The sequence below is a fragment of the Homarus americanus genome, unplaced genomic scaffold, assembly GCF_018991925.1.
Source record: "Homarus americanus isolate GMGI-L3 unplaced genomic scaffold, GMGI_Hamer_2.0 scaffold7626, whole genome shotgun sequence".
In the NCBI taxonomy this organism is placed as follows: Eukaryota; Metazoa; Arthropoda; class Malacostraca; order Decapoda; family Nephropidae; genus Homarus; species Homarus americanus.
In genome coordinates, this window is record NW_024718273.1 from 15,620,466 (window position 1) to 15,643,772 (window position 23,307).

The 23,307-nt window shown below is 43.4% G+C and overlaps 1 protein-coding gene across 1 annotated transcript in view; it reads left to right on the plus strand.

The window, feature by feature from the left end:
* The first annotated feature begins 2,539 nt into the window (after nt 1–2,539).
* LOC121859448 (sodium- and chloride-dependent GABA transporter ine-like) overlaps nt 2,540–23,307 on the plus strand; it is a 70,930-nt gene continuing 50,162 nt past the window's right edge. The window contains exon 1 of the mRNA XM_042356258.1: nt 2,540–4,059. Within this exon, the coding sequence (XP_042212192.1) occupies nt 2,627–4,059 (1,433 nt within the window). The 5' untranslated portion in view covers nt 2,540–2,626. The remainder of the gene's footprint in view (nt 4,060–23,307) is intronic.

Genomic DNA, 23,307 nt, shown 5'->3' on the forward strand with positions numbered 1-23,307 from the left:
AATGGACACTAAACCCAACCTAACGCAACCTAATTCTTAACTAAATTTGATATAAAATAAATAAATATACGAGTGTATATTATATATTTACTTAAACTATAAAGTAGAAATTTTTATAACAAGCAGAAATGCTGAAGTAAATTACTTTCTCTTTGTAATGTAATATTGATATTATCTGCTTATTTATATAATTAATGAAAATATTCTTATATCTATAGATATTAAATCCACGTTGTGTTTATTACAGGATTTAATTTGATGTGTAACTTATGGGAGGTTTAGGTCAGTGGTGCACACCTGTTGTATCAGTAGTACAACAACGGGATCCAGTTTAGGTGTGGGGAACGGCAGGGAATGTTGAGTTGTGTCGTTCAAGAGGTTATTTTGGGTGATCAAGATAAACGAAATATTAACCTTACATAATATTAACCTGAAATAACATTAACCGAACCTAATATTAACCAGAAATAACAGTAACCTAAGGGAATTAACCTAAGGTAACACCTAACGTAACATTAACCTACACTTGCTGAGTACATGAAAACTTGTATGACGATTTTACTGAATAAAACTGAAGAGCTGTTGAAGCTTTAGTTAACGCTGCCAGCATCACATAATTTGGTATTTGTTTACAGTGAACTTGTAATACTGTAAGTAAGCAAATGACATAAATTAATGATTTTTTTGTGAATTACAGCAAAAAATAAAAGCATCATCTTTTCATTAGAGTATAGTTTGGGTTTATTTATATTAATCAATTACACAGCAGAAAATATCCTAGCGCAGCCTCAACATTATATTGCTACATTAACTTTTATTTATTAGCATTAGTTAATTTAAAACCTAACCAGCCACTTACACATCGATCATAACAGTGAACCAGTTTTGTGTTATCTCCATAAGACTAATTTGGGAATTCAAAACTTATGTTTAGGCCCACAAACACACTAGAAACTTCTCCTTTACACACACACACAAACTGTCCTCCTGAGTCCAAACTTAACACTGCTAGGCTCAGTGACTCACCATACAAGTTTTCAGTTGGTTCAGCATGTAGGTTATATAAACAACGCAGGAAAACTTTTAATTTATAAATAAATAAAAAATATCGTGAAAGAATTACCTGTAGATTGAAAATGTCCAAAGGAGAGCCACCAAATTGGTGCCTGCACTTCGGCGCCTCAGCTACCCAGACAGATTACATCGCCTGCTATTGCCTAGATTATACTACAGACGGGCAAGGGGGCCTAATTGAGGTGTATAAACATCTCAAAGGGCACTACTCAGTCGAGTGTGCTTACCTGGAGCTGGCGGACAGTCGCCCCACAGGGGGTCACAGCTCAAGGTTGAAGAAGCCACAAGTCCAGAAAACTGTGAGGGGTAACTTTTTTATGAGTGTGAGTTGTGAATTCTTGGAACAATCTGCCAGAGAGTGTTGTGACGGCACCGGGTGAGCTCTTTCAAGACCAGACTTGATCAGCACTGGAGCAGGTTCAGATACATTCAGGACCCAGTTCATGCCCAGTAAAATGTAAATAGATGTTAAACCGCGTTCACCAGAGCTCTCTAATCTATCTATACAGCAATAAGGAATATTCATGGTACAATGCACATCTCCGGAAGTAAATATTTATAAAGCAGGTACAGTATGTGAATGTCAGAGAGGAGGAGGAGGAGTAGGTGGAGGTCGACTAGTGACAGACAAGCTGGTGGAGAGGCGGAGGAACGATGATGTCCTCGGTTAAACAAATATACGTTTTGATAACTATTGTATTCTGTTTATCGCTAATTTAATTTTTTTATTGATAACACTAACTACTCGAATGTTAGAAGTAAACACGACTAAAGCTTAATATTTGAATAATGTTGAGGCAGCAAAATGGGGTATTATACTATAGGAAGTTTACCAATAATATCCGGGATGTAAAAATATTCCTTTAAGACATTTTATAAATGGTATCAGGAAGTTGATAAATGTTGCCGGGTTACAAAATGACGAGGAATGATGGAGCAATAGACTACTGATCCACGGTGTAAGACTTTCTGTGTATACTGCCAGATTTTGTTTGTAATTATTAAATATTTAAAGACGTTTAGATTATTTACAAACCACGGAAGTTTGTTATATGTGTGTGTGTGAACAATAATACCTGTATGTTGATTCATTGTTTTTGTTATAGGAGTGCATATTAAACTAACACCATACTTGTTGTCCATGAATTGGCTACTCACCCATTGCGTCAATGTGTCATATATCGCCACAAGAGGGTAGTTGCCATATATATACTTTGTCTTCACTCCTATTTCTACATAGAATTGCATGAGATGTAGTACACCTTCTAAGAGTGATTTATATTTACCGTGATGTAGATTATATGATGCTTGGTATTTTGATAAAGAGTTTTTTGGGGTAAAGGTTAGAGAGTAAAAAGAGCTTGTGTGGAGACGGGAGGAGGGGGCGATGTTCTCTGTAGCGGGGCGGAGGGTGAGGCAGGGCAGGCAGGGGGCAGCAGTGCACCTCAGTATTGTGGTTGACTGTGTGAGGTAGACGTTAGAACGAGTGTAGTGCGGTATTGCAGCCACGTGCACTTTGTCTTTAACACTTTTAAATACTATTACCATCACAATGCCTGATGTGGAGGCTAGACTTGAACCTCAAATGCGTTGTAGCAGCAGAGAAGAAATTTTAAATATGGAACATGAACAAAAACCTCTGCTGTCTACAGACGAACATTCTGCTGCAAGCAACGTGTGTATTGAGAAGCACAGCTCTCTTGACCCCGATAACTTACAGCACCTTGTATGTAAACCAGTGAACGGTGTTAAACTGCAGAGTAAGATGGCCAGTATTAGTGAGTCTTTAATTTTGCCATCAGTTACTGCAGTTGAAGTGTGTAAAGTACTTAGTGAGGAAAGTAAGAGTGAAACAATCGAACCACAGCCGTGTAGTGAAGGAGGGGCTCGTGTCGCCCCAGCTGTCCCCTGCCCACATCCTACGTTTTTCCTTCCTAGTGAGGAAGATACAAGTGATGACGACATGGATAATGGTGACGCGGGTGTGGTGGTGCTCCCTGAGGCGGGCCTGGCACCTGGTTCAGGCAACTCGGTGCCTACCTCCACTCCACCACACAGTAGCCAAATGCCACCCAGTGTCAGCCGAGCAGGTGTACGGTTACAAGGCAGTCGCCATGTGTTCACCATAGTTCCTGTTGACAGTAGTGAATTACACACTGAACATGACAATGGTAATGTTCCTGAGGCGGAGGTGTTGCTGAGTGCTGCTCCCACCACTACACAATGTATCACCACCGCCTTGTCCTCCTGCCCCTACCCACCACCCACTGTGTCTACCCGTGCGGGCGTCCCTTACTCACACTACAACACCGTAAAGGGCCCTGCCATTGGCCGTCGTCCACTATACAACCCCTACCAGACCATGACAGGACCCGGCATTAGTACGGGCCTCTACAACCCGTACCTGAACATGTCAGGGGTTACCATGGGTTCGCCTCCATACAATCCATATCAGACAGTGACGGGTGCGAGCATGGGCGCCCCGTTCTACCACCCCTACCACACCATCACGGGGTTGGCGCCCTCTCGTGACTGTCTACACCGGGTGCCGACCTTCTCCAAGAGGGAATATGGCATTGGCGGGTCATCCATGTTCGTGGCAAATCCAGAATTTAGAGCTGGAGACATCCCGCCCTCCCTGGCGTCTGTGGTCCTGCCCAAGACACCCATGCCTTCTCCTCAGTCATCTGCAAGTGCCTTGAATAAAGTTGTGGGTGTCCGACCTACGACTATACATCGTGTACGCACCATGCCCTCCTCTGTGCTCTTCCCCAACACGTTGCCTCTACGGCAGGGATCAAACCAGCAGAGTGGGGGTCAGCCTTCCTTTCCTCTAGAGCAGATGACGTTGCAGTCTATCAACCAGTTGACTGTGCGCTCAACTGGCGGCCTCAGCGTTGACGTCGGCAGCACAGACGGCCGCAATGTAACTGTGCATGGTGCAGTCGTGTCCCCAGAGCAACTACCCTTCCTGCCCCCCCTCAGGTACTGTACCATCGCTCGATGATGTAACAACACACTCAACTAACATAACTTTTGAAAATGGGTGAAGTACACGCACACAATATATTATACCGTGAAGTACTTATACGTACACAATACACCCTTAAGTACATTTATACACATGAGTATAAGAATGAAGGAACTGCAGCGGGCCAATACTGGGTAGTCCCATTTACACCCAAACCCCTATTGCTCATATATCCATCCAACCCATGTTTGAAGCTATCCAGCGTATTCAAGTTAATGATGTTTGGTAACTTGTTTCATTCATCCACTACTCTATTTCCAAACCAATGTTTACCTGTCTCGCGCCTAAATCTAAATTTGTCTAATTTAAAACCATTGTTAGGAGTTCGCTCTTGGTTGGATAGTTTGAGTACCTTTGTAAATGTCACCTTTAGCCCTGACTTCCATTAATACACTTCTATCATATCGGCCCTCACTCTACGTACACAATACACCCTGAATTTCTCGACATAACACTTGACGGAACCTTCCTATAGAATTGAAATATATTATTTTATCGCCTTACTGGGGTGGATGGGTGATGTCAGTGCGTGCAGGAACAATATTTTTATTGTGGATAAGATGAACCACCAAGACCCCCTAACCTATCTTATTTTAGGTTAAGTAAACAATACAGCCGTAGTATGCTGAGACGTACACGAAACACCCTGTACTACAGCCAGATATAAACATTACAGTGAACAAAACATTGGCTACCGTTATGTCAAAACATTGTGGAACTGGAGACAAAATTTCGGTGCAGTGTTTCAGTATCGGTATTCCGAGGCTTATCACCGCAACGTTCAATATGATGACGCTGTTCTCATGACCGACCGCTGTGGAGGACACCAATGTTATCACCCTGACGATAACGCTCGCTCCGATATCATGACGTTAACCATGTTGTATCCCGGCTGACACTGAGACTTGATCCTTATTTGTACTGTACAGCTCAGTGTTTTTCTTATGTCAAATAATCTCCAACAGTTACCTTATCCTGGACTAACACTGTGTGGGACTCCCTCGTTTGTCGACAGCCACCCGGTGTATGTGACCATCTACACTACTCATTCTATCTTCACTAGGCCTAGGGGCAGTCTGGAGCTGTGCGCGCTGGGGTGTTGGCAGGTGACAGATGCTATGCTTTAGTTTGGTATGGGGTTGGTTGCAACAATTGGTGCGACTCCACTTCAGTCGGCTCCTCACATTGTCTAATGCTCTCGACCCACCCTTTAGAGCGCATTACAGCCACGACGTCGCGTGTTAAACGATGAAAAATAATCCAAATCAACTCCCACTCCTCTCGGGGAGAGGGTGCTGGGGTCGCCATGCTTGAGGAAGGCATCAATATACAGTACATAGTGGGATCTGCTGTACGTTAGTGATCATACGTGAGTACAGACTTTGTTTAGCTGATTCCACACACTCGATCGCCTCGTCTAGCTTGTTGTTTAACTGTGTAAAATGTAATTGTGATTAAATTGCCACCGAGGCGCTGTCTTAATGGAACATGTCAGAATTACGTCTCCGTATTATTGTTAAGTCGTCGACCACATGATCCTGTACATAACAAATAATGTGGACACATTTGGAGACTATTTGTGTTTTCCCTGTGCTTGTCACAGGTGTACAGTACACCATTACCACAACTCCACTGTAGCATGAGGGCCACCCACATATAATCACCCAGCGCATACCACCCACGCCTATAAAACACGTGTTCCCACAAGAAGACACACAGGTTTTGTTTAGAACTCTTGTCTTCATCTTGCTGCTGTACTTTAGGCTGGGCTTCTCGCCACGATGTCAGGCCTACAGATAACATATTAGCGAACTGTACTTATGTGAATATTAATGCTTATATGTTTTTTGTTTTTTTACGGAGATTAGCCCACCCGGGCACAGGTCATTGACCCACATCAGGGCCTGGGGGGCGAAAATGTAATAATTATTCATAGTAAATAAAATTTATAATAAAAAGTAAAATAAAATAATGATGAAAACAATAATGATAATAACACTGTAATAATAATAATAATAATAATAATATTAATAATAATAATAAAGAACTATACAGAAAAAAATAGTGAGAAACAATATATGTATGTTGTGTTGTCAAGTAAGAGAAACAACTGAGACCTGCAATTGTGTGTAATTGAGGCAGAAAGTCAGATCAGCAACCTGGGATTTGGTCACAAATTTCGTGATGCCATATGGCAGCAGGGTCTACCATTAGACAACACATTATGTTTCCAGTGTCTTCCCAGGCTGTAGTACCTCCCTGTTTGGTAGCTGCCTAGTACCTACTGAATAAATTAAGGACGGATCCAGGAGGGGTCCTAGGGACCCGGACCCCCCTTTTCACCAGAAAAATCCCAATATTTTTTCTTTAATGCAATTTTGTACTCAGGCATTTTTGTTAAGTAAAAAGTATTTACTATTAACTGCAGAATATCTCCTAATATCAAGTTTGCATGGCTTCAAAAAGCCCATGATATTGATCTGATTTAAAAAATTCATGGGGGGTGGGGCGGCTAACAGCCCTCCCCAACTGGGTGGGTTCGCTGCGCTCGCCATGTACCCCCACCTATAACCTCTTGGACCCCCCTCATTTTGACATTCCTGGATCTGCCCCCTGCCCAAGACGCTGAAATACTAGTAACTAACAAGGAAATGTTGCCTCGGGCTGTAAGATGTTGATGTTGCTATGTCATATGTTATTTTGCTTAAAAAACAAGGCTTGTTTTTTTTGTGTACGTAGCCAGCCTCGAGACGGTGGGAATTTCCTCTTATTTATATCTTAAATCTTTCATTTTTGAGAATTTAAGTGTATTTTATACTATTTTACTTTATATTATTTATTTTTTAATCATATATTTTAATCTTCATTATCTCTTGTGTAAGGCAACGCACTGTAGTTGATAATAAAGCAAGTGTAAGGTGAAGGGATTTCATTATAATTTCGTAAGTTTTATCACGTTTCGTTGTATTTTTTATTATAATTTTCTTTAACTTAACTAGACAAGATTCGTTGTTACAGCTTCAGTTACGAGAAATGTTCATATTAAACACTTCTGATAATCTCTTGACTACAGTACTTGATAATGTTAAAGTGTTACCCTGTGTTAATAACTGTGTCGCGGTGAACTATAAAGGTCATTTTCTGGGCTTTATACACGTTTTAATTAAAATATATTCCTCGTGTACATTTTGATTACAGTAAATGTTCTATACGTTTTAGAAAATTTCATGTGTACGTTTTAACCACGGTTAAATGTCCTGTGTACGTTTTAACCACAATTAAATGTCCTATGTACGTTTTAACCACGATTAAATTTCCTGTGTACGTTTTAACCACGGTTAAATGCCCTATGTACGTTTTAACCACGATTAAATGTCCTGTGTACGTTTTAACTACGGTTAAATGTTTTGTGTACGTTTAGGGAAGTGTTCTCTGTCATTTAATAAAGTTTATAACGTTATGCTTAATCATCAAGTGAAATAAGCTGGAGGCTTATTCTGTACTTGTTTGGCATTACTGACAAAGATTATGATAGGTGCATCGCCAAAGATCATGTTCATGATAAAAGAATGTGACCTAATACCCTAGCGTTCGTGATGTAGCATAAACATTGATTAAATGTAAGGAGAGAAATGTGTACTTGAAGGTGTCTGTCAGCGGCGCCTGAGTTAGTTAAGCTAAGGTCACGCAGGTCTTATATTCAAATAATTTTGAATTGAAATACATTTTAAAATGAACTTCGTAAATTATTGAAAATACGCGATTATGGTAACGATGTTTTATAAAATTAGTACGTTAAAATGTAAGGATTTTGTCATAACTCATCATAAAGGGCGGCATCTTTTAGTCGATCATTATCCTACAGTATAAGACCAGCGACAGAAGATGGAGCCGCACTGGATGAGTGTTGTTGTATTAACGTTTGTATTTTTTCATTACATAATTTATTTGTTTAAATATACCGTATAGTTAAGTGGCAGCCTCCCTCCGCTCAGGACATGATTGAGTATGAAGCAAGGACCTAACCTAACCTAGTCCTTGGTATGAAGTGTGGCGGAGTTTCCCTGGCTAGCGGACATTTGAATACTGTACACTGTGTACAGTATCACGAGTTGACTTAGTCTTCTTTATAACAATGGTCATCGCTATATGGCCTTTGTGTTATATGTTTTATTGTTTTAAGAGAACACTGGTATTATTTTATTACTAATAATATTACCCGTTGCTTACACTTGAGGAAAACTGTACAGTAATCTGGCGCACAACGAACACACCTTAGTGACGTCATATATCAACGTTGATAAGTTTTATCTTGCATAACAAGGTATATTAGTATTTAATCTTGAAATACTTTTATAGAGTACGGTGTGTGATGATAAGTGTGGTTAGGTTAGCAGGAAGAGTGACGGGGCAGGACAGATGGACTCAACCAATGATGGTCGACCCAACCCATCACAAGAAAATATGCCAGATAGTGGACAGTACTTATTCTGCACATCATAAATTAATAAAAATATTTTCTTTATTGGCAAGGATTTAGTTTCTTGAGTCAGATCGGATAACAAGCAAAACGAACCAGCAGCCTAACCTAATCTAACGTGACCTAACCCTAAATCTAACGTGACCTACCCTAATCTAGCGTGACCTACCCTAATCTAGCGTGACCTACCCTAATCTAGCGTGACCTACCCTAATCTAACGTGACCTACCCTAATCTAACGTGACCTACCCTAATCTAACGTGACCTACCCTAATCTAACGTGACCTACCCTAATCTAACGTGACCTACCCTAATCTAACGTGACCTAACCTAATCTAACGTGACCTAACCTAATCTAACGTGACCTACCCTAATCTAGCGTGACCTACCCTAATCTAACGTGACCTACCCTAATCTAACGTGACCTACCCTAATCTAACGTGACCTACCCTAATCTAACGTGACCTACCCTAATCTAACGTGACCTACCCTAATCTAACGTGACCTAACCTAATCTAACCTAACATAGCCAAAAGTAAGCTAATGCTCCTACAGTACTGGTTTGGTTAAGTTAGTTATTTCAATTTTCCTAGAGTATATTGGTTACATCCGGACCCAGTAACGACACATTGCCAATATTAAGTTACATTACCTGATTATCCCACACGCGCCAATCAGGTTTTTCATACAAGCAAGAAAGTAAATGGACCGGTTCAATAAGTGTCTGGTGGACCGGTTCAGATTACTGCTGCCTCAACGATCACGATTGAAGCTGATGGAAGGCATCACCTGAAGATTTGGCACTCTAGTTCACCTGATGATTAAACGATCTAACCTAACCTAACATGATTTAATATAACCTAACTTAACCAAACATAAAATGACAATTTAACCTAATCTAACCTTATTTATTAAATATAACATAACCTTATCTAATTCAACATAATTTAACCTAACCTAATATAATCTAACCTGGCCTAACTTTATATAACTTAATCTGACCTAACAGAATATAACTTAACCTAACCTAGCAATATAACTTCATGCAGCCTAACTTTATATAAGCTAACCTAGCCTCCCAGGTATCGATAGGGCGTTTAATCACGTGGTGAAATAACGAGGGAGATAAATCTTCAGGTAATCCTCAATAAGACTTAACCTTGGACTCCCTTAACCCACCGACCTTTACGTCACCAACTGCACACGAGTGACTGAGTGAATATTTGTTTTGGTATCAACAAAACCCCGGAAATAGTAATTGTAAACACTCATGCTTCCCAGGGATAAATTTGGTACACTTGTATAAACATAATAGTTAAAACATTAAGTAAATATTGAAGTTATTATTAGCAGTGGGGATGTTGTCAGCGCCGAGAACATAACCTTGAATCTAAGAACCTAACCTAAGCATATTCTGACTCCACCCCCATCAGGTGAAATAAACTGGGAGTGAGGGAGAATATTCAGGTGATCCGTATTAATGTTATGAATAGTTTTATAGGTATGGAAGGCAAGACAACACACTGGCCACTGTGTCTTGTATCGTGCGCCAAGATAAAAGGTATAGTTGTGTGTTTATCTGCCCGTGATAATGAACAGAGGACGCTGGCTGAGAGGAAGCACTAAGGACCATAACATCTGACCTTCTCACACCTCTAACTCAATCCCATCCTAACTTTTCCACACTGTTTTTAAAGCTTATGCCTGTCACATGGTTAACGTATAGGCTATGTTCGGCTCCAGGTGCATGAGGCAGACGTTTGCATGACTTAACTTGTAAAACGATGTCGTTGCTATGTGGAGAAGTAAGCCATTGGCGGTGTTCATTGTTGGTGCTGGGGCGGCGTGTTTGATGGCTCGCCAGTGTCGAGTGTGGGCAGTTGTCCGCCAGTGTCTAGGCAGCGGATGAGTGAATCTTGGACGGGTATATGGAGGAGAATGGGTTCGCCAGGCGCTGTTTGATGTGCTGGTATTGGCTTTAGTTTGGACGGGTATATGGAGGAGAATGGGTTCGCCAGGCGCTGTTTGATGTGCTGGTATTGGCTTTAGTATCATGGTACGTGGTTATTATTATTTATTGCCAGCAATAAATTTCTCCTTTTAATATTCTGGTACCTTGTTATGTTGGAGCTGAGGAAGGTTTGTTTAGCAGTGCGTGAGTCAGCATTAACGTGGCTGGCTCTACTAAACGGCAGCCGCGGTCCGTACTCCAGGCCCACCACAACCTCCGCCTCCAGGGTATTTTTTCGCACTACCTCTCAATTATGATAAACGTGGGGAGGGGTGGGGTAAGAATCATCTGGACAATCCCCCCCCCCCCACTACACCACAATTTATCTCGCCATATGAATAAATATCCTAACGATATCTAGGGGGTTAGGTTACACACATTACTCTCACCAACACTCCGGGCTGTCCAATCAACAGTCACCGCCACACGCACAATGACACATTTCCTCCCACTGTCACACACACACTCCCACTGTCACACACTTCCTCCCGCTGTCACACACTTCCTCCCGCTGTCACTGTTATTCACACACTGTCACTGTCACATACCACTCCACACACACACACCTGCTGTCACACACACACACTCCCACTGTCACACACACACATTCATGTACTCACACACACTGTCACACACACACTCCTGTCTCCTCCCTGTCACACACTTCCTCCCGCTGTCATACACTTCCTCCCCTGTCCCACCTCCCACTGTCACCCCCACTGTCACCACTTCCTCCCACTGTCACACACTCCACTGTCACACACACACACACACACACTGTCACACACTTCCTCACGGTCATACACTTCCTCCCGCTGTCATACACTTCACACGGTCACACACTTCCTCCCACTGTCACACTTCCTTCCACTGTCACATACTCCTAGTCTCCTCCACACCTCTCGCTGTCATACACTTCACACTCACACACACTTGCTCCCTTTCACTTCCACTTCCTTTCACTGTCACTTCCTTTCACTGTCACACATCCCTCTCACTGTCACACTTCCTCTCGCTGCCATACACTTCACACTGTCACACTTCCTCCCACTGTCACACTTCTCTCTGCTGCCATACACTTCACACTGTCACACACTTTCTCCCACTGTCACACTTCTCTCGCTGCCATACACTTCACACACTGTCACACACTTCCTCACTGTCACACTTCTCTCACTGTCCACTTCCTTTCACTGTCACACTCCTCTCGCTGTCATACACTTCCTCCCACTGTCACACTTCCTCTCGCTGCCATACACTTCACACTGTCACACACTTCCTCCCACTGTCACACTCTCTGTACACTTCACACTGTCACACTGTCACACTTCCTCCCACTGTCACACTCCTTCACTGTCACACTTCCTCTCACTGCCATACACTTCACACTGTCACACTTCCTCTCACTGTCACACTTCCTTTCACTGTCACACTTCCTTTCACTGTCACACTTCCTCTCACTGCCATACACTTCACACTTCCTCTCACTGTCACACTTCCTCTCACTGCCATACACTTCACACTGTCACACTTCCTCTCACTGTCACACTTCCTTTCACTGTCACATACTTTCCTAGTCTCCCACTGTCACACACTTCCTCCATCTTTCCACAGTGCCTGACAGACAGCCTAAGTGGTAATAGGGACAGACAGCCTAAGTGGTAATAGGGACAGACAGCCTAAGTGGTAATAGGGACAGACAGCCTAAGTGGTAATAGGGACAGACAGCCTAAGTGGTAATAGGGACAGACAGCCTAAGTGGTAATAGGGACAGACAGCCTAAGTGGTAATAGGGACAGACAGCCTAAGTGGTAAGATGGTCTAACACGCTTTGTGCTCCCGAGATAAATAATTAATGGTTATTGATGGAAGTTTTGCATCAGTTATAGGAATCATTTACTAACTTGTTGTCATAGATGGTGATAGAACAATGTATTTTACCTCATCAATATGTTAAAACACACTCACATAATCTGGTGTACAAAAATATCAAAAGTACACTTAGCCCCCCTCCTCCTCCTTTCCCCCTTCTGTCCTTCCTTCTTCCCCCCCCCTCTCTCTCCTTCCCCTTTCTCTCTCCTTCCTCTCTCTCTCTCTTTTCTCTCCCGTTCTTCTCTCTCGCCTTCTCTCCCGTTCTTCTCTCTCGCCTTCTCTCCCTCTCTTCTCTCCCGCCTTCTCTCCCGCCTTCTCTCCCTCTCTTCTCTCCCTCTCTTCTCTCTCGCCTTCTCTCCCGTTCTTCTCTCTTGCCTTCTCTCCCTCTCTTCTCTCCTGCTCTTCTCTCTCGCCTTCTCTCCCGCTCTTCTCTCTCGCCTTCTCTCCCTCTCTTCTCTCCCTCTCTTCTCCCTCTCTTCTCCACCCCCTCTCTCTCAACAGTACAGTGGCACCTTTCAACCCCAGACGTGCCACACTGAGCTCCACAGTAAAGAGCGTCGTGTCACCTTAACGGGGTCAGTTGTGGTGAGTTTTGGGGGTCACCAATTCCTCTATAAATACTGTATATTCTTCTGACAGTACCTGGTGGGGGCAGGTGAAGGAGGGTGACAGGTAAGGAGCAGGTGAAGGAGGGTGACAGGTAAGGGGCAGGTGAAGGAGGGTGAGAGGTAGGGGGCAGGTGTAGGAGGGTGACAGGTAAGGGGGAGGTGAAGGAGGGTGACAGGTAAGGAGCAGGTGAAGGAGGGTGGTGACAGGTAGGAGGGTGAGCAGGTGAAGGAGGGTGACAGGTAAGGGGCAGGTGAAGGAGGGTGACAGGGGGGGCAGGTGTAGGAGGGTGACAGGAGGTGAAGGAGGGTGACAGGTAAGGGGCAGGTGAAGGAGGGTGAGAGGTAGGGCAGATGAAGGAGGTGACAGGCAGGGGGCAGATGAAGGAGGATGACAGGCAGGGGACAGGTGAAGGATGGTGACAGGTAGGGGGCAGGTGAAGGAGGGTGACAGGCAGGGGACAGGTGAAGGATGGTGACAGGTAGGGGGCAGGTGAAGGAGGGTGACAGATGAAGGAGGAATATACACAAATTATACATTATACATACAAGTATAATGTAGGTATGTATAGACAGATGGACGGTGGTGGTGGTAAACAGACACATGTTAATTAATATATAACTTGTCAATTATAACAGGTAGTTTATTGTGCACTCCATACTCATCCTGTGAACGGTAGCGCAAAAGGATTACAAAGTGGAGGTCCCAAAGGCTGTGTATAACAGTCCCCAGTGGTCAGGATATTATGACATTGAATAGTGCAGAGATAGGCGGTGATGGTGGTGTGACGTCAGTCGGTAAAGTCGTGAGGGCTGCCCTACCGCCATATATACTCTCCTCGCCCGTCCCTACGATTAAAGTCAAACTGGTAACACTGTAGCACGTGTGGCGTACAGGGGGCGGCAGGTGGCAGGATGGGTGACCGCGGGTGTCCTCTGCCTCTTAGATAACCAGCTGATAGGCCGAGATAGTGAACTCATGGGAACAAGATGATAACTGTCACACACCTGGGGGAGCCGACCGACCCTCTGACCAGATCCGCATATAATTGCTTATGCTTGTTGGCTTAAAGTGTCTCGTGACCCCTTAAAACTGACTCAGCGTACCTTAAACTGACACTTTGTTACCTAAAATTAAAGTTTTCTGTCTTAAAGAGAGAGCGAGAGAGAGAGATTGTAACCGAATAATACAAACATCACTACAAGCTCAATTAAACATATCAATATAATAAAATATAAGTCAAAATAACATCTTATCAATTACAATCACCGGAAATGGTTGTGTATCAGTACTAATAACATACCTCCAGATAACAACAACAACAGTATACAGAATTTCAGAAATACGTTTTATAATTCCGGGTTGTATTCTTGAGACATACATAAGGATAAATGACTGTAGCCAATACCCCCATAGTTACGGCTACAACATTGGGTATAGGGGAAGACTGTAACAAGTCTATGGACGTAAAACATAAACTATCAAGCCTTATTTAAGTCGAGTGGGTAGTGAGGTGATAGTATATACGTAAAACTCATCTTAGATTGCGTGTGATTGTAAATTGTACTAGTAACATTGGATATAACTAAAGTAATGTAACAATAGCATAACCTAACCTATCTTAACCTAAAGTAACGTAACCTAACTTAACCTAACGTAACCTAACTCAACCTAACGTAACCTAACTCAACCTGACATAACGTAACCTAACTCAACCTAACTTACCTTAACCTAACGTGACGTAACCTATCTTAACCTAAAATAACATAACTTAACCTAACCTAGCTTAACCTAACGTAACTTAACTTAACCTAACTCTGGAACTATGAAGTATCTAATATACTATAGGACTAGGCGTGTGTCTGTCTGTCTGTCTGTCTGTGTGTGTGTGTGTCTGTTCTGGGCAGCCCAAACGGCACAATCGTTTCTCATCAAACTTGGTGGAAAAATCGCAAAAAATTCGTAGAGTGGAACAAACCTGGTCCCATGTCGATGGTTTCTTTAGGAAGGCATTAATTAACAATTATATTTACGATGGAAAACGATGCAAGTCTACGGACTTGGCGCACCCTCATTCGCTGTACGCTGCACGCTGTCACGAGCGTTCAAACTCTTACAAGGGCACGAACGAGCCCGCGATCACTTGTTAACACTAGAGTCATGGAATCATTTATCATTATGTATGTCTCAGGAACGCAACCCTGAATTATGAGACGTATTTCTGAAACACTCTGTATAGAAACTCTGATTGACCTCAGAGATAACCAAGCTAATCTAAACTAATCTAACATAGCGTGACCTAACCTAACCCTTAATTAAAATAAGCTTGAGCTAATCTTCAATTGAAATAAGCTAGGGTGGCTAATCTTCAGGTAAAATAAGCTGGGGAGGCTAATCATCAGGTAAAATAAGCTGGGGAGGCTAATCATCAGGTAAAATAAGCTGGGGAGGCTAATCATCAGGTAAAATAAGCTGGGGCTATTCTTCAGGTAAATAAGCTGGGGATGCTAATCTTCAGGTAAAATAAGCTGGGGAGGCTAATCATCAGGTAAAATAAGCTGGGGGCTAATCATCAGGTAAAATAAGCTGGGGGCTAATCTTCAGGTAAAATAAGCTGGGAGGGTAATCTTCAGGTGACCCCTCGTCAATATGTCCAGTCATACCTGTGACTAAGCTTCAACATGTGGTGACGTGACACAGATGTTGGCCAGGTGAAAAACACATATCAATTAAGTATCAACTATCAGTGGCGTGATTATGGGCTGACGACCCCGGCTGGCTGACACTGTTGATGGTTGACAACCCTGGCTGGCTGACACTGTTGATGGTTGACAACCCTGGCTGGCTGACACTGTTGATGGTTGACAACCCTGGCTGGCTGACACTGTTGATGGTTCACAACCCTGGCTGGCTGACACTGTTGATGGTTGACAACCCTGGCTGGCTGACACTGTTGATGGTTGACAACCCTGGCTGGCTGACACTGTTGATGGTTGACAACCCTGGCTGGCTGACACTGTTGATGGTTGACAACCCTGACTGACAGATGGTTGACAACCCTGCTGGCTGACACTGATGATGGTTGACAACCCTGGCTTGACACAGCTGACACTGTTGATGGTTGACCACCCTGTGGCTGACACTGGCGTGATGGTTGACAACCCCTGGCTGGCTGACACTGTTGATGGTTGACAACCCTGGCTGGCTGACACTGTTGATGGTTGACAACCCTGGCTGGCTGACACTGTTGATGGTTGACAACCCTGGTGGCTGACACTGTTGATGGCTGACAACCCTGGCTGGCTGACACTGTTGATGGTTGACAACCCTGGGCTGGCTGACACTGGCTTGATGGTTGACAACCCTGGGCTGGCTGACACTGTTGATGGTTGACAACCCTGGCTGGCTGACACTGTTGATGGTTGACAACCCTGGCTGGCTGACACTGTTGATGGTTGACAACCCTGGCTGGCTGACACTGTTGATGGTTGACAACCTGGTTGACACTGTTGATGGTTGACAACCCTGGCTGGCTGACCGTTGATGGTTGACAAGCTGGCTGCTGGTTGACAACTGGTGGCTGACTGTTGATGGCTGACCCTGGCTGGCTGACACTGTTGATGGTTGACAAGGCTGGCTGGACACTGTTGATGGTTGACAACCCTGGCTGGCTGACACTGTTGATGGCTGACAACCCTGGCTGGCTGACACTGTTGATGGTTGACAACCCTGGCTGGCTGACACTGTTGATGGTTGACAACCCTGGCTGGCTGACACTGTTGATGGTTGACAACCCTGGCTGGCTGACACTGTTGATGGTTGACAACCCTGGTTGGCTGACACTGTTGATGGTTGACAACCCTGGTTGGCTGACACTGTTGATGGTTGACAACCCTGGCTGGCTGACACTGTTGATGGTTGACAACCCTGGTTGGCTGACACTGTTGATGGTTGACAACCCTGGCTGGCTGACACTGTTGATGGTTGACAACCCTGGTTGGCTGACACTGTTGACAACCCTGGCTGGCTGACACTTGGTGACTTGCTCCCGTCTCTTACTGACCTCCCAGGTTTGGGGTCAATCAGGGTCATACTGGGAATGTTTCCCTGTATCTGATAATGAAGAGTGTGCCTAACTATTTGCATTTAGAAAGCACATAACTAATGTGAAACCTACACTGACTGTAGCTAAACTAAACACGTTCACTTAACACCAGTTAAAGCTAAGGTCCCTCAGTGTATTTTTGTCTCCTAACTGATGTTAAGTGAACGTGTCTAGTCAAGGTAGCTTCTCCAGTGTAATTCTGATGTAAATTTTGTGTTTTATCTTAAGTATAAAAAAAACATTCTCACTCTTAACATTACTTACGAGAACTGTTCAACATATGACCTGTACTCCGGAGTGTGGTGTGTGAGGGCCGGGGTGTGGTGGGTGAGGGCCGGGGTGTGGCGGGTGAGGGCCGGGGTGTGGCGTGTGAGGGCCGGGTGGCGGTGAGGGGCTGGGGTGTGTGAGGGCGTGTGAGGGCCGGTGTGTGTGAGGCCGGGGTGTGTGAGGGCCCCGTGGGTGAGGGCGTGTGGGCGGTGAGGGTGTGGCGTGGGGGTGTGGGTGAGGGCTGGGGTGGGTGAGGGCCGTGGTGGGGTGTGGTGTGTGAGGTGGCGCTGGGGTGGGTGAGGGGTGTGGGGTGTGAGGGCTGGGGTGTGTGGTGGAGGGCTGGGGTGGTGTGGGGAGGGCGGGGTGTGGTGGGTGAGGGCCGGGTGTGGTGTGAGGGTGGGTGGTGGTGAGGGGGGTGTGGTGGGTGAGGGACCACCTGTTGTGTCCCACCTGGTCATGTGAGTTGGTAACAATACACCTGGTTATTAATTAAGATAGTTCTCTCCTTTCTCTGTCTTAACCTAACCTACCCATCTTTGCCTGACCTTACCTAACAGAATGTGAAGGATGAAGACGGGGGGAAGGAGGAGGAATTGGGGGAAGGAGGAGGAAGCGGGGGAAGGAGGAGGAAGAGGGGGGAAGGAGGAGGAAGCGGGGGAAGGAGGAGGAAGAGAGGAAGGGGCTGGTAGCGCTACGTAATCTGGAGAGGGTGTAACCTTTTCCCAGTGCTCATGGTGTAGATGGACCCGGGGTGAGGACTGGGGTACTGCTCCATACACTGTAGTAACCTAACCTAACTTTAGCTAATCTATCCTAACCTAGTAATAGTTATGAAGATAGTTCTAGTAATAGTACAGTAATGGTAGTAGTAGTAGTAGAAATGAATATATGGTAGTAGCAGTGATTATAATAGTAATAGTACAGTAGTAATATTACCATTGTACTGTACACCTCAACCAAGCCAGCCAGGTATTATCATCAGGCCAACAATACTATTATAGTGACACATCTCACCTGTCTCCCTCACTCAGGTATCGCCACTTTTTGCCAGGCCGACCATTCACTCTCCCTTCCCTTCCAAACATTCCTTTCCCGGGAGAGATCTGTTGCTTTATCTCGCCTCACTGTTCCTAGTTCAAGTTCATGTAGAGGATCATTGTTTGCTTGTGTTCACTAGGATCAATGTTTGCTTGTGTTCACTATGACTTTTTCATAGTGATTTTAGGTTGAGTATTTTGTTTGCAGAGTTTTGGGGGGGTTGAATATTTTATTTGCAGGGTTTGTTAGTTGAATATTTTGTGTTTGCAGGTTTTTTGGGGGTGAATATTTTGTATTTGTTGGAGATTTTGGTTGATTCTTTTGTGTTTACATTGGTCTTTGGTTAAGTATATTATAAATGTATAGTTCCCCAGTATACAGTATGATATTTGTTTTTACATTGGTAACCGTTCTTGCAAAAGTATAATCTATTTACATTGTTCCCAGCACTGTGTTATGTTTTAACACTGGTCTTTAAGAATCGTATTTTCCCATTGATCCCATCTTATGTCGGAGGTTTGTTGACGTTTTAGCTGGATGTGATTGTTATCGTTTGTTATGTTCGCCAATAATGTCGTGAAATTCTGTATGTATGTGTTTGTTTGTTAATACCTGGAAGAAAAGGGGGAATGAAAGAGGCAGCACCCCGCACACATACATTAAGATTCAATGTGTATATTAGCCACATAACCATGTACACATAGAAAGTAAAGATACATATGTATACCTCATTCACGTGTGTTACGCAATCTTGTACCCATAAATTAAAAGAGGTGAGACCGGATGTATCTGGGTATTAATAACTGCAGAGTGAAGACGGCGGCTACTGTAACCTCACTCAACCAAACCTAACTCTGCCTAAACTAACTTAACCTGACGCACATCAAGCTAACCTAACCTAATTTAACTCAACACACAATGAGGCCCAATCTATAACCTAATCTAACCCAGCCAAACTTAAACTGACCCAGCCAAACTTAAACTGACCCAGTCCAACCTGAACTAACCCAACCCAACCCGGCCTAACCTGACCATGTGACAATGGGGGTACAGCCGACAAAAATGTTCTCGAACGCACTGAGGGCCATACCAGGACCTGGGCCATGCAATATGACAAAATAACGATAAATCAGAACATCGCTCCCTGAAGAAGTTTGATTACAAATTAAATTATTTATTTTCACCTGTAAATACTATAATATTACGAAATATTGAGTCACTTCACAACCTGACATACCATTCTGAGGTAACAAGAGTCACAGTGCTTATTCTGAAAGCTGTTGTTACCAACTGTTCCAGAACATTTTGTGCCGAATGGAGACATGCTCAGGGTCTCTAGGTGTCGTAATCTTGGAGTTATCGTGCTGACACACACACACACACAAAGGCATGTTTATTATTGTTGAATGATTATCGACGCATACCCAAAAGAATCGCTTGTTAAAATTTACTTTTAATTATTTTTTTCTTCAAAATAATTTATAGTTTCCACGATGCATTTATTCTCTTTAGCTCATATTATTGTTATTGAGATTAACAGACAATCTTAGTTTCATTTAAATTAGAACAATAAAATCTGCTAAATTATTTTGTTAATGAAACTACAATATATATTCATAAGTAGAGTTCTTTATGTGTGTGTGTGTGTGTGTGTGTGTGTGTGTGTGTGTGTGTGTGTGTGTCAGATGATAAAATGAAGCAGCAGCGGCCTTAATATGTGTTTTTATCATGTTGTTGAAGAAAATTGATCAGCCATTATTCAGAGGTGTTGAAGCCCGGATACGTATATATATATATATATATATATATATATATATATATATATATATATATATATATATATATATATATATATATATATATATATATATATATAAATAATAATAATAATAATAATAATAATAATAATGAACCATAGAGAAATAAAAAAAGATCAAAAGTGAGAAACAATATATGTATGTTGTTATCAATAGGAAGAGAAACAATTGAGACCCTGCAATTGTGTGTAAATGAGGCATGTTGCCATGTGGCAGCAGGGTCTACCATTAGACAACACATTATGCTTCCAATATCTTCCCAGGCGGTAGTACCTCCCTGTTAGATAGCTTCCTACTACCTCGGTAATTACACCATTTATGTAGTCCCTTAAAGGTTCAATGAAAGGATTAATAAACAAGTCCACGTATGTTAAGTTCAGTTGTACTATTATGAATTTATGTTAGCAACGTCTCCTGATAGTATTTTGGTATTATTTGCGAGTATAAGCTTATTCCATGGACGTGAATGGAAATATATTAGGTAACGCTGCAAAAATATTCATTTTCTTTATTCTAGGAGTTGGTCCATTTTCTATGACAAGCCATCTTTAAGATTGGAAAACTTCAGTAAAACTTTGATGTCTGAACTTCAGTCTATTGGACTTTTGCTTTACCTCGTCCTTCTATTTTATGAAAGCAAATGGAACCATCACATTAAGGAAGCAAATGAATGTTGGTGTCCTAGCCTTTTCATTTTTTTCTGAGTGGCCTGTGTAGGGTCCTTCCAATGTTCTTGATAATTTTGTCTAGGGTTATGGTGAAGTTATTCATGGTGGGAATAGTGAAGTTATTATGGTAAAATTAAGCTGAGAGAGAGAGAGTACACTGAAAGACAAAAGTCGTGTCGTGAAATTTGGTGAAAACATATGCTGAAGGGCTAAATTTTTGGTGCACTTAGCCTTGCGGTAGGGGGCTCTCATAATGTTTCACGAGTTGTATTTAATCTTCGGACAAAACCGCGACACGACTTCTGTCGTTGATTGTACACATCCCTGTAGCGTTACTTAATATAGCTGTCCATATAAATAAATCACACACACACGCACGTACTGATCACTATAAAAACAGCCCAGTCGCAACCATTGCAAAAATTGTCAACAACTCGTAATCAACCAGTGTGTTCACTCCCAGTCAATCTTACCTTTTTGCACTGTCATTTTGTCGAGATGTCCTGTAGTATGATATCCTCACCTTGTTATTATATATCGAATTTGTATCACTTATGTTACTTGTATATTATTTGTCAATCAAGAGACTCATTGACCAATTATGTAACTGTATATTTTCAGGGAGTGTCATTGGGTGTGTCACATGGCAAGTTTGTCGAAAAATTATCTCTGAGTTAGTGAGCGAGTTAAAAAGTCATGCCGCTACCTAATAAAGTCAGTCAGGCAGTCAATCACTCAGTCAGGCACGCTTAAAATAACCTTCACTTTCCATGATCATAAAATTCCCAATATTTTATCACGATTCTACATCTTTGTTATTCACGTTAATCCATTCATTGTTATTATTCACTTAATTACAAAATATCTCACATTCACTTGCATATTTTCACAGTATCATTCACCTCATTGCAACGCATCATTCTCTTTTACAACTGCACATTTTTATTATGATTTTGTAATAATATTTTGTTTTGTATTCTGGTCGTCTTCAGGTTGGTGTGTTGGGACCACCTTAGTTTGTTGCTGTCTGCCTGTAAGTCACTAGCTGAACGTGTGGGTAATGGAGGTAAGGTAATGATGAAGTGTGGTGGTGAGGGATGAGGTTTGGTGGTGAGGGAGAGGTGAGAAGAATTGGTGGTGAAGGAGAGGTGAGGAGTCTTGGTGGTGAGGGATGAGGTATGGTGATGAGGGATGGGGTATGGTGGTGAGGGAGAGGTGAGGAAGGTTGGTGGTGAGGAAGAGGTAAAAATATATATCAGGGAGGGAAGGGAAATTGAGATAAGTTTCAGGAGAGTGGGGGTAGGATTTGGAAAGGGCAGTAGTAGTGAGAGATGGGTGGAAGAGGGAGTGAGGGAGCTTATCGTGGGAGAGAGCGGCCTCAGGGTGTATTACTGCCCCATCATTATTTTCTCAACTTGCCCCTGCACTTCCTCATCCATTGTGTCTACTGTCTGGTCTACCCCACACACACACACACACATATACAGATGATTCAGTAGACACGTCCTCACCTGACTAAGTACACAACACATGCTGGATCACCCAGCGTATTTGACCTGGTGATTAAGTACCCTAACGCTACCTGGTGGTCTTAGGTTAGGTTAGCGTTATGTTAGGATTGCGTTATGTTAGGTTAGGTTAAAGTTATGTCAGCGTTAGGTTAAGTTAGCGTTAGGTTAGATTAGGTATGGATAGCATTAAGTTATGTTAGGTATGGTTAACGTTAGGTTTGGCTAGATTAGATTAGATAGCGTTAAGTTATGTTAGGTTAGCATTAGGATGGTTAATCTTTAGGTGAAATAAGATGAGGTGCCTAATATTCAGGTGAGCCTTCATACCTGGGTGTAGGGATGATCAGTAATATAATGGTCTCAGCACCAGAGAGGAGGGGGGACCATGTCGTGTATTACCTATTGTACTTCTCCCAGACCCCCCCCTCTCTCCCAACCATCTACTCCTTGCTCCCACACCCCCTCTCTCCTCCCCACACCACCTTCTCCCCGCTCCCAGACCCCTTCTCCCCGATCCCAGACCCCCTCTCTCCTCTCCCCCACCCCTCTCCTCCCCCCCCCTCTCTGATCCTCACCACCTTCTCCCCTCCCAGACCCCTCTCTCCTCCCCCCACCCCTCCCTCTTCCACACCCCCTCCTCTCTCCTCCCCACACCCCTCTCCTCCCCACACCTCTCTCCCTCCCCACCCCTCTCTCCTCTCCCAAACCTCCTCTCTCCTCCCCACCCCCCCTCTCTCCCCCACACCACCTCTCCCCCCTCCCCTCTCCCCCCAGCCCCTCTCCTCCCACACCCCCTCTCTCCTCCCCACACCTTCCCCCCTCCCAGA